At 40.1% G+C, this 13,437-nt stretch overlaps 1 protein-coding gene across 2 annotated transcripts in view; it reads right to left on the bottom strand.

Moving 5' to 3' along the window:
* Nucleotides 1–13,324, bottom strand: part of LOC133523200 (transmembrane protein 64) — a 45,886-nt gene extending 32,562 nt beyond the window's left edge. For both annotated transcript variants that reach the window (XM_061858678.1, XM_061858677.1), the window contains exon 1: nucleotides 12,087–13,324. In XM_061858678.1, coding sequence (XP_061714662.1) covers nucleotides 12,087–12,626 — 540 coding nt within the window. In that variant the 5' untranslated portion in view covers nucleotides 12,627–13,324. The remainder of the gene's footprint in view (nucleotides 1–12,086) is intronic.
* Nucleotides 13,325–13,437: the final 113 nt, after the last annotated feature.

Here is a 13,437-nt window from a genome sequence, read left to right as displayed (position 1 = left end):
AAAAGAGCTGATACTCTTCAAACTGCTGAATTGATTTTTATCAAACATAGCTAAGAACCAGCGCCAGGAAACTTGCTTTCAAGTTAAAAAAAACCACATCGTAATCGGTATATACTTTTGAGAGCTGCGATCCCCGAGACAGTCAGACAGTCACACAGAGTTTCGCGTCGGAAGTTAAAAATCAACGGGAGACAGTTTACGGCAGAACGAACTCTGAGTACCCGTTCTGCGGTGGGTATTCCGTACAATTTGGATCCTGATTACAAACAACGGACGGTATTTGTTTAATAATAGTACCTGGTCTATTTTTACTTACACAACGACATGCAAAAATATCTAGCACTACGAAGTATGCAAGAATATGTGACACAAACTAAGAGCGTGTCACATTTTTTCTGCGCATTTTCGTTGTACAAGAATGTTTGATTGCAATCATATATCACTGTACTGTACAGTCAAATTCACAAATATCTTTACATTACAAACCATGGTTCCAAAAATGTATTCACATGCCTCTAAAGGGGCTCACTGATTACCAGTTATACTCGTATGCGCCGGACGATATCGGCCTGTCACATATTCGCAAAAGCTGACAATCGCGAATAACTGACCGGCCGATATCGTCCGGCGAACTGGTAGTGGGCCCCTTAAGACACTGACAATATGAAGGTCGTGTAAGTATGTTTCTGGAACGTTAATGTGTAGAGATATTTGGGAACTGGACCGTACATGCCTACTTTTTCATAGGAATTCCCTGAGCTGACTACGCTTAAGATGAGATATTCGAATCTATTTTAAAATAACGTGTTTACAACTTTACATATGCGAGCGAGGGCGACAAACACTTTATTCAAAAACGGTCTGACTGCGCTTTATTGAAATGTCAGAATGCCAGCTCGATAGTACCGGTTTGGGCGGTCTACGTCGGAGTGAACACGAGTGTGGCAGACAGCCCGCGTACGACGTAGTACGGGGATACCCGCCAGACTCGAGCTAGCCAACTAGACTATACTCAGAAACAATTATTTATTAGTATAGGTAAGTCTTGCCCCGCGACATTGCGTGGCGTCATCTATTTAAACTAGGTACAAAACTTTCTAACAAACATTTTAGATTTTCTATTTTGAGAGAGCACATGCACTAAACGGGAACGTACCGAAGACCGGGGAAGGCCTTTGCCCAGCAGTGGGACACATCACGACACAAAGAAACTCTTTTAAACAATGTGGAATATGCCGAAATTATCTTTGATTCAGCATTCATTCTAATTAAGTGAATAATTAACAGCCAGGAAAATCACTAGTCCGACGATAATCGCATAATACAATCGGCTCGAGCGAGTATTAATAAATGTAATGATGGCCGAGTAATAATCAGCAAGCTTCCGTCGTATAGGCGGCTAAACGCAATCAGTGCTATAATAGCGCAGTACCTAATTATACGAGTATTATGCAATTATTAACTATTCTATTAAGTACTTTACAGTCAAAAAGTTTTCGAAATGGTTAGGTTGAATGATTAAATTGGAATTATACGAGTAAACAAGTCAGTTTTGTTGAGCCTGATCGTGTCATTCGTGTCAATGTCGTGGTGTGTAAGAACTTGTAACAAATTATTATGAATTATAGGAGTAATAAAGGTCATCGTTTAACTTACCCACTTTCCTCTTTCTTTCACCGATATGCGCAGGCCCTTGCTGGTTTAACCACATTACGATACATATCCTTGTGATCCAATTCTGATACAATGTGTAGAATTTTTTCCTTTCGTGTTTCCTTATGGATTAAAACTTGCAATAATGGGCCACCCCACACTAGCGTCTTTTGAGCGTCGGCGTCTAGTCAGCGCTATGGAAAATGGCGTCTCTGCGCAGTTGCGTCAACGTAAGGTCGAGCAACAGCCATAGAGTTGACTGGACGCCGACGCTCGAGAGACGCTAGTGTGCGCCGGCCCAAAATCTTGCAAAAGGAAGGGTACATAAAACTCTGATACCAACAATAAATCTCGAGCTAAAGATACAGTTTACATTTACATAAACCCGCATTCCAAATGTGTGTTAAGGATTGTTATTAATAGCTCTATTCATTTTAGAGCTAGTGAGCAGAAAGTAATTATTGTTCGCAGTTGCGACTTCAATTAAACTCATTGGTGTTGGCTAAACCCCAAGAAACGTCGCAGTTACTGAAGGGCGATTCTATCTTGTTCGCAGACGAAGTGGGCCGCCATGCGTGCTGCTGCGTGGAATGATGATGATTGATAAAAACTATCCTATAATTTCCTCTAAAACGGGTCAGCGGTTCAATCGTGAAGAAGTAACAGACAGACAGACAGAGTTAATTTTGCATTTACAATATTAGTAGGGATTATGAACTGTTATGGATATGATCTGTCAGCTGTCATTGTTGATAGCTGATAGATTTCAAAATGTCATGTATATCAGCTAGAATGAGGAAAATCTTACTTAGTGGCGACGATTAAATCTCTTCTCAGAATCTGTATTTTCCTTATCTTGTATATTTATAATTGTGTGAGCCAGATGAACAGCATCGTCGCAGTAGGTTATAGGTCAATATCGATTCCTATAAACCTCATTTTAGTTTCATTTGGAAATTTAATTTTAAAGCACTTACTGAAATTAGTGGCTTACCACTGCGACTAATGCACATCCAATAACAATTTAATCGACGATACACCATCAAATACATACTATACAGGTGTATATGTTTGTATGTAAAGTAATAAGGCAGACGACGTCAAAGGCAGACTTTATTGATATCGTAAAATTTCATTACGCACGTAAAAAGGCGTCGATGTAATAAAATTTAGTCACGAGTAAAAATATACAAGCTGGCAATGTGGCGAAAATATGTAAACATGTAGTATTGGTATACATTTGCATTTTATACTATAAAAATGCAGAAGATAATCCGGTAACCCTCATAATCTGTCAGCGGCCGGTTTCTTGCCCGTCCGGATTGGCGAGCTCCTAATGTAAAGAATTTACAAATTAAAATTGTATTGTCACTAAGTAATACCAAAACATTATGATATGTAAATCAAATACATGTTATGCCGTTTGCCGTTGGCTGGCTACTACATATTACCACAAGATGGCATGTCGTGATACATTTGTATGAGTCTCACGCGAGCCAAATTTTCAACTGCCGACTAAATGCCCGTAAAAATTCAATTGGATGCAATAAGTATGATTACTATGATTTATGACATGAGTAGATTTTATTAAAAAAGAGAATGTTGTCAATGAAAATAGCAATATCGGAGAAAATGATAGCCTTTCTTATTGAGCTGTATCTTATGGAATTTCCTATGATACCTACTAAAAATTTCTGTGTTAAACCCGGCCAGCTTTTCTAACCCCTTTTTAGGGTTCCGTAGTCAACTAGGAACCCTTATAGTTTCGCCATGTCCGTCTGTCTGTCTGTCCGAGGCTTTGCTCCGTGGTCGTTAGTGCTAGAACGCTGAAATTTGGCATGGATATATAAATCAATAAAGCCGACAAAGTCGTACAATAAAATCTAAAAATTTAATTTTTTTTGGAGTACCCCTACACGTAAAGTGGGGTTGAATTTTTTTTTTCGCTTCAACCCTAGAGTGTGGGGTGTCGTTGGAAAGGTCTTTCAAAACTAATAGGGGTTTTCAAGAAACATTTTTGGGTAAAGTGAATATATTCGGAGATAATCGCTCCGAAAGAAAAAAAAATGTGTCCCCCCCCCTCTAACTTTTGAACCATAGGTCCAAAAAATATGAAAAAAATCGTGGAAGTAGAGCTTAAGAAAGACATTAAATGAAAACTATAGCGGACATGATCAGTTTAGCTGTTTTTGAGTTATCGCAAAAAGTTTTCCGTTCATAGTAAAAAGACTTACTTTAATTAGGTACTGATTATGCAAATTTGCCTATTTATTTAACTCGGGTGAAAGGTACCGTTTCATCCCTTGGTTAACAGTTTATTATACTTTAAGCTCCAGTTTAGCTTATTGTGACGGAAGAGTAACTACGGAACCCTACACTGAGCGTGGCCCGACATGCTCTTGGCCGGTTTTTACGGTGTGGGAATGCAAGTTCCGCATCGAACATTATTGAATTCTGTGCCACTTCGTAGCTTGAGTGCAATAATGTGAGATCCCTAGCGGCTTTCATATTGATTGTCACTGTTACTGTGACTACGTTATAGGCACTGTTTCCAGGGCTCTTGAGCCATATGTAATCATTCGTTTATAAAAAGTCACATTTTTATTATTGCAAAAGTCACATTATTGTTCTTGCATTATAAAATAAGAAAATCTGCCAAGTCCGGCCAAATCATAAGTAACGCATATAGTGGCACATGTCACAGACGAGGACCAAGTCACGAAACTTTTGACCATTGAAAGTGACCATCTGGGAAAAATGATTCTAAGTGGCACAGAAATAAATTCCTTGTCTGTAGTGTCTGTACAGTACAACCACGAACTTTAATTGTTTATACCGTTTAGAATTATCTTTAAGGCGCCCACTGATGAACAGTCCGCCGGACGGTATCGGCCTGTCAGTTAGAACAAAAAGTTACCAGTTCCGAACACCAACTGACAGGCCAATACCTTAACAGTCCGCCGGACGATATCGACCTGTCAGTTATTCGCAAGAGCTGACAATCGCGAATAAATGACAGGCCGATATCGTCCGGCAACCGGTAATCAGTGGGCCCCTTTACAACACATTTAATATCAGTTCAATTCAATTAAGTAAATCATTTATTTCAGACATAATAAGCCCATATCATTTGTAAGTAATAAAATAAGATTAATATGAATATGCTAATGTTAGTAAAAAAAATGCATTCACATAAAAATGAAAATGCTAATACAAATATTTTATAACATAAATAAGACACTACCGCTGCACGGGCAGCAGCATTCATTGGTGCTGGAATATCGCAATTCGCAACCAACCAAACGTACGTACGTCTACAGGTTGTAACAAATATAGTTTCGGTATTGTGTTCTGATTAGGAAAAAGCAGATTTTTTTTTTTCAAGCAAAATTTTTTTGGCCTTACCTTTGTATGGAGGGTTGGCCGGCTTGAATGAATGAATGAATGATTGATTGTGCTTGAACGAGTCCTATAAAAAAAAAAATGTTTTTGCGTTCAAAAAATTCCTTACTATTTTTGTTACACCTTGTATTATAGTTGTCTGTTCGTGCATTGCAGTGCGTGAGTTTTCCCGCGTGCCACTAATATTTCCGCAAGGGTGCCTATTGCTGCCGCGATAAGTTGAACCGTACTCAGACTAAAATACCAACAGACCGGGGATAGACTTTGTCCCGTTGAAATAAGGATTATAAATGATCGGTTAGTTGTGTCGCCGATGGTTTTCCTCTTCGCTGCGGCCGCTTGCGCATGACGGCTACAGAAAGTGACGGTGGTGCAGCCGGTGCAGGGCGTTTGTCATGTCATAAAGTCATACTATTGTGTCGACTAATATATCATTAACAATTGTTAGCAATCCAGAACAATGTAGCTTTCATTTTCTTCGTAAGCAGTAGAAAAAGTTCTCATCTGGAACAAAAAACCGGTGCTCTTCAGCCACAGATGCAGCACCACCGACGTTACGTAAGCATGTTTCCATAAATATTGAAGGAACATGCAGACATACCTTCTAGATGTGAATGTCTGGCTAAACATTGATTTATCACGTTATGAATACTGAAGCAGTAAATTACGGGCCTTATGGTTACAATCAATCAATCAATAAGAATTTATTTCGAACAATGTCCATATTGTGTTAGTAACATACAAATACTTAAATCTAGGGTTAGTATGACAAGATATTACTACAAATTCCTACATAAAGGGGCATGTAGCTGCACCCAGTGCTTCAGCCACGGTGAGTCCCACCGGTCGGCCAACGTGCACAGGATGGTATTCGAGCTGGCGCGCCACCGCCTCAACAGCGAGCTACACCTCTTCCTGATGATCGCGTGGAAGCCATCGATCCGTCCCTCCGTGAACATACCAGAGGCGCTACAGTGCCGCGGCAGCCCGAACACCACCCTGTACGCATTGTTGTACTGCACCCGCAGAGCGTTGTATGCCCGCTGCGTATAGCTGATCCATAGGCTGCACGTGTAGAAGGACTGGCAATATGCTTTAAAAAGCGTAGCCTTCACCTTTTCGGTACATCGTGCAAACCTACGAGCCAACATATTGCAGCGCACAGCCAGCGCTCTGCGTTCCCTCTCAATATCCATGTTATCACACATGTCATCGGTGACCCAGTGGCCCAAATACTTAAAATGCTGAACTTGTGCTAAAGGAGTTCCACAAAGAGTCACAGGGGGCACGCTGTAGGTTTTATTACCCGCTTTAAACAGCATAAACTCGCTTTTGTTAGCATTGTACTTGAGCCCATGGGCCTCCGCGTACGACTCACATTTGCGCAGTAAACTAATTAAACCACCCACTGAGGGGCTCAGCAGCACCATGTCATCCGCGTAGCTGATGTTATTAACGCGCACTCCGTCTATGGAACATCCCACACTGGCACTACTGAGCTCCTCTAGCAGTCGGTTCATATATAGGTTGAAGAGGCGGGGTGAACTTAACCCCCCCTGCCTCACTCTGCACTTCATCCTATATGTCTCCGAATACGCTCCAGCCCACTTAACACTATTTTCTTGGTTACCATACCAATATTTAAGCAACGAGGTAACTTCATACGGCAGATCCGTATCAGATTGTAACTTACGCCACAGCATGTCGTAAGATACGAGGTCGAATGCTTTTGACAGGTCCAGGTAACAGGCATATACGGGTGTTTTTCTTGCCGTATAGTACTGGACAGTCTGCTTCAGACATAAGATGGCAGATTCAGTAGATAGACCAGGTCTGAAGCCGAACTGCGCGTCGGGCAGGTGTATATGCTTAGCCAGCTGTTTGTCGAGCAGACTGTCCAGAACCTTGGCAATAACATTGGCCAGCGAGATGGGCCTATAGTTGGACATGTCAGAAACATCGCCCGTTTTGTTCTTAACAATTGGGACAACTACTGTATGCGTAAGTTCATCCGGCAGATAACTGTGACTCAAACAAAGGTTAAAAAACAATGCAAGAATTCTTGGTAGGTGCACACCCGCGTACTTCAAATGCTCTATGCTTAAGCTGTCTTTCCCAGGAGACTTCCCTCGCACCATCTTATTAATGACTGAAGCTACCTGTTTAGCAGAGAATCTCACAATATTAACCTCAGGATGACGATCAGCATCGCACATATGAGACGGGGGCGACAGCGGTCGATCAACCTTAAAGTGGCGCTGAAACGCATTAGCTATATCACTCGGCTCATGCAACCCAGCTACGCTCACAGGAAAGGCCGCCTTAGGGTTTAATTTATTAGTCGATTTCCAAAATTTACCAAATTTTTTACTAGAATGTAGCTGCGCAATAATATCCATTCGGATTTGATCTTGATTAATTTGACAATATTTTAATTTAGATTTGAATATTCTTTTAGATTCGTACATTTTAGAGTAAACATCTCCGGAAACCGGTTTACCGCACGATAACCACATTAGATAATACAACCGAGCCTTACACTAATCATCATCATCATTTAGCCTCCAGTAGCCCACTGCTGAGCATAGGCCTCTCGTCGTGTACGCCACTTATCCCCGGTCCTGGGTTAGTCGCATTTGATCTCCTTAGCTATAGAGGTGTTGTAAGACAATCTTAAGGATCCCATTGATTAGTTATAAGTTTTAATTATTGTATTAATAAATAAAATAAAACAGTCCGCCGGACGGCATCGGCCTGTCAGTTGTTCGGAACTGTCAGCTTTTTGTTCTAACTGACAGGCGGATACCGTCCGGCGGACTGTTCATCAGTGGGCCCCTTAAAAGGAAACAAGCGATATTGCTATAACCTCATTCCACCATACGGTCAGCTGCGTTCCTTAGATTAGCTTACTTTGCCCCAATATGTTCGGCATCAAGAAAGGAAAGTGCGTTTGTGTAGGTTTCCAAGGGTCAGTAATGGGTCCTCTACATGATGGCCCAGCGCTGGCCAGTCCAAGGGAAGCATTTATGCGTTAGAGGGAGTAAGTGATATTGCTATCTCATTCCACCTCATAGCTGCGTCCCTTGACTGGCCTACGCTGGGCCATCGTGTAGAGGAGCCCTAACGTTATCAACCCGTCGTAAGGTGCATGTGGGGAATACCGTCATATACAATGTTCGGTTGGATAGACCCTCATAGTGCAAGAACTCTCGTTTGTATACGTACTTCACTCAGACACAGTCAAGAAGGAAGAGCATCGCTCCTTCTGCTCTACCGACCTTCTGAGTAGAGTACTGTGTACAAACATAAGAGTTAGCACCGACATAGCTTATAGATAGTCTTACCAGATAGACGGTCTCCACATTGGCCTTAATCTTACTTTAATGGATATCATGTCAAAATTCAGCGCACTTCTTCGTGCAAGATATTACAGTCGACTGTGCTTATTATCATCATCAACGTAGTATAAAATATATTAGAAATGATTGTCATTACATTATACAGCACCCAACCAGCTGTGAAGCTGAGCACACGACATAATGACCCAATTAACCCCAGCGTCCATTATATGTGCCGACCGATATACCGGTCCACTGCGGCGGGGAGGCATTGTGCGTTACGAGTAATTGACCGAGAAATTTACTAATTTGATAAATGGGTTATTACTTAATTGTGAAACATGAACATGTTTACATAGGGGCGGTCGTTTTAGAGAGGTATGGTCGGTAGCATAGAAGTACGGGATGCCTATATTGATGGTCACTGTGCCACGTACGAAGTGGCACAGAAATGAAATTACTTAAATATACAATGTATTGTCAAGAATTGTCGAATGTCGGAAAGGCTCAATGAAGTTACCGTTAAGAGCTAATGAATAGGTCGGGCTCATGATGATTTGGCTCGAATCACTCGAATGGCTCGATGGCCTTAATAGGACCATTACTCAGGTATCGTGCTTCCAGATGTCAAACAAAATAAATAGAGTGTTTAATGTTCGTGCTGTTTGTTATTGAGGCCGCGTACCTTATAGTAGCTAGTATCCACACTAGGCAACTATTCTCATTCGCTGCGCGCTTCACGTTTCACAGCGAATGCCGTTGCGTGGCCGACTATGTATATCGGCGGCCGGCGGCCACACGTTACGACGTTTAGAAGAATTCAATATTTTGTCTGAAAAGAGATCTAAATTGGAATGACACCCGTGTTCGCTATTTAGGATTTGTAAGCGATTAGCAAGCGACGGACTATTTACTATATTACGTGTCGTAAATAGTAAATAAAATATTTGTAAGCTCCGATAATCGATATAAGTTAGTGTTCGGCAAGCTATTGTCATCGGAACGACACCCTTGCTATTCAGGTTCCATAGCAATTTATTACTTTCGCGGCATTCTTGTGTTTGTATGAACACTTTAGTTTCGGCGTGACAATAATGACTATTGTTTTAGAATACGCTGAAACACGATGGACGTGTAGCCGACGACGCCACCATTGCGGACATGTCTAGACGGAATTTATTAACACGAGTGTAGGTACGCTACACTGTAGTAATAAATAGACGCACTCGTAGTATTTACTGAGCAAATAGAGCATAAAGCTTCGCGGCCTTTATAGAGGTTTGTTAATCCTTTTTTCGTTTAACCTTGGTGTGCATTAGCTATTTACTTACTGGTATAATCCAGAAACGGTACAGTTTCAAAGGGTATCCAGTAAAATAGGACCCTAAAAACATCGCAGTAAATACCACTTCGTCTATGAATGATCAGGAAAAAAATGTTTTATACTTAGAGAACAATTTTCTTATTTTCCTGCTAGGTATTTAATTGTACATACCAACATATATAACCATGATAACTCAACATAGGCAATTAGATTACAAACTGGGGAAAACCTAACAGCACGAAACCGTAGGTTTTATACCTATGACTATAACTATAGACATTTGTGATGTGATCCCTTCAGGGATGCAAGTTCTGCCTGTCCTTTCACTGTGGGTTCAAAGTGTTCAAACCCACTCCACCCTTTTTAGGGTTCCGGAGCCAAATGGCAAAAAACGGAACCCTTATAGATTCGTCATGTCCGTCTGCCTGTCCGATTATGTTTATGTTAATTGTGTTTTACCTAATTTACCTCCATTTATATAAAAGAGGTGTTTTATCAGACCAAAGCATCGCTTTTGGAGTGTGATATTTAAAAGTGCCTAAAATAGAACCCACAAGTGAACAGTGCAATTTAAATATTAACATACAACCTTTAACATTTGTGGCTTGTAGTTTTATTTATATGATCGCTTGGAGATTGCATTTACTGACTAGAATTAGACCTTATATCGTAGCAATAAGGGTTATGGATGATCAGATATTGTGTTGAGGATGGTTTGTCTGCATTTGGTGGTCTTGGCCTTTCAGTATGGGGATGCATTGATGGCATCGGGCTGGTTCACAGAACAAGTTTTTTTTCATGTGCTACTGAGATAAAGTTGGTGCTACTTACATGCTAGTAAGTCAAGGTACAAAACCATTTATTAAAAACACAATTAAAATATATTATGCTAGTTAGATAAAGTAGTTAGCAACAGAAGGAACTAAGCGGGCTGGGTGTTCAATATGATCAGAATTCAACTTCAGGGTGGTTGCAGACAGTGTTTTTTCTGCACATATACACATATATAGTCATTTCGGCGTAATGGCACCCTATGCATTACACGCTACATTTAGTCTATACAAGCCTACATGCGCTTCCAAAAACGAGCTTATAGTCACATATAAAATGCTATAAAACTCTGCTAAGCTAAAACATCTGAAACCACCCTTATAGTTAAGTGAATCTGTGTGAGCTGGTCAGTTTGAACACCATGATAAGCTTGCTTAGATAATTCTGCTTCTGACTGGAATTAGCTAAAAGCTAGACTGTTAATTGCCATGGTTAATGCACCTACACAAGAAACACCATTGAAGTGTATACCACAGTTTTTAGGATATATAAGTATAGTCGTTTTTTTACATCTACAGATAAACCCTAAACTTCTGTTTGAACAATAATAAGTTTTTATTTTAAATATTGCCATAAAGTATGAAGATGTGTGTTGCATCAAATCTATTTAAATGTAATCAAACAAGCCCATACAAAAAATTGTACACTGTCAAATTTTATCTGATAAAATTGGTATTAGATTATGAATAGGTTTAAGTAATTATTTTGTCCCAAAGTTATCACCAACAGGACAGATAATTTCTTACCTAAATGTATATTAATGACATCATGACTCATATGAACATTTTATAGATATGACAGATTGAAGTCCTTAATGAATTAATTAGATTAGAACCGAAGAGCAGCCAGTGACATGCAGGTTTACAACACTGACTTGTCACGGTTGGAGCCCATTTGGAAATTTAAATAATCTCCTGGTGGTAGAATGGTTTTTTTTTATTTGCAAGAAAAAATGCCTCATATGTAAAAATACCATGGCTTTTCAACAGAAAAACCCACTACAAATACTGATAGAATAAGGAAGTCCAACGGAATGTTACAAAGTTTTTGATTCAGTCATATTTATGTAAAATAATGATTGAGAAGGCAAGCCACATAAATAAGAGTAACTATAAATCATAACAATTTATAAGATTTATTTGATAATGAGGTAATGTCATAAATCACAAGCCCTCTACTGTCAATTCATTGTTTCTAATTCTGGATTATGCAAAAAACTAATGCCTCATTTTTGGATGCTTTGGAGTGCATCCTAGAGACATGAAGAGGCCAATATTTGAAAAAATACATTGATTGTATTGTTTGTAACCATAATTACAGAATGTTTTTAATCAATGTCTTTGAGTAAGAATGATTTTAACTGTAAGTCATTGGCACTGGTTTGACATTGTGAAGTGTCCTTTGTTTTGAATATTATTAATGTTTCAACATACATAACTACATTGAAGATAGCAGCTGAGAATGTTTGATAAATGAGATAATAATCTGTTTCAACTGGTTATCTCTAGTTTCTGCTGTAAGGTCATGAGATTACTCACAGCAAATATAGTGTTCTGCAGCCCAAAGGGTATGGGCGTGAGGCGCGCGAAGAAGACGATCTTGAAGGCCTGCGGGCCCGAGATGACCTTGAGCAGCGCGCGCGCCGTCTCGTTCTTCAGCAGCCGGTCCAGCGGCAGGAACCCGCGCAGCGCCTTCAGCGTGAAGTGTGCCACCGCCACCCCGAAGTTAGCACTCACTAGCACCGTCCCCAGACCCTTCAAGATACCGAACAGGTATCCGCTCGTAATTATCAACACCAAGTACCCTATAGTCACTGGGAAACTCACGATCAAGAACAACCCCATAAACAACAAAAAAATTATCCAAGGGTCCTGCTCGTCCACCCACACTAATATCGCGTACAAATATTCCTTAAAGAAATACAATATTAACACTAAACACGTTAACAACAATATCGAAATCACTATGTTGAACAAGTAGCTGTACGTTGTCCTATTGTTAATTTTAGCCCACAAACTTCTCTTTCTCGTCGTGACCGACGAGTCCGGCTGGCATTCTTCGACGTCTACGATTTCCATGGCTGTTTTGAATTAGAATTTAACACTGGGACGTTAAGGATTGGCGACGCGCGCTCGGAAACACTTCCATGGTCTGGCCAGTTCCAGCGAACCACTGTTTACGCGGCGCACAGTGAGCGGACGCGACAAGAAAAAATAAATTCGGGATAAAGATTGACTTCTGTCTGCTTTGACAAGGTCTCCCGGCCCTACTGACGTACTGACATACTACTGACTTTGACATAATGACATTTGACATTGAATAGGGGATTTTCATCTTTAACCGGTGTGTAAAGTGGATGGCGTGACCGAGAACAAATAAATTGAAAAGGAGTGGGATAAAATAAGACAAAACTTCAAAAATAACATAATTCCCTTTAGTATTTTGTCTCATTGCATAGCAACAGATTCGTTCAGTTTTATTTTAAATTGTAAAAACGCCTTTGATAGTATTGCCGTGTTATAAATTTATACGAATTATATGGAATCAAGGAAAGATAACTTAGAGTCAGACCAAGCTAAGTTGGCATCGATTTTGATAGTCCAAACTTCCAAAGTAAACAGTGCAAGTGTTAAGTAAACGCCATAATTTCTTAAAAAAATAACATTTAAAATAACACTTGCACCGTTTGGGCTATCAAAACCGCTGCCAACTTAGCTTGGTCTGACTATAGGTTATGTTCCCGTTACATTTAGTTGCTATGGTATTTTTTTTTCTTATACGAAAAAAAGATCCCTATGGGTCGAAGTGTATCCGCAAGGGCCCCCGGTAATTAGAAGATAAGATATACGAAATTTACTTTTTAAATTAATTTCATTTCGTTTGTGTAAT

The sequence above is a fragment of the Cydia pomonella genome, chromosome 12, assembly GCF_033807575.1.
Source record: "Cydia pomonella isolate Wapato2018A chromosome 12, ilCydPomo1, whole genome shotgun sequence".
NCBI lineage: Eukaryota > Metazoa > Arthropoda > Insecta > Lepidoptera > Tortricidae > Cydia > Cydia pomonella.
Note: the sequence above shows the minus strand (reverse complement) of the source record. Positions and strands in the feature narration are given on the sequence as shown.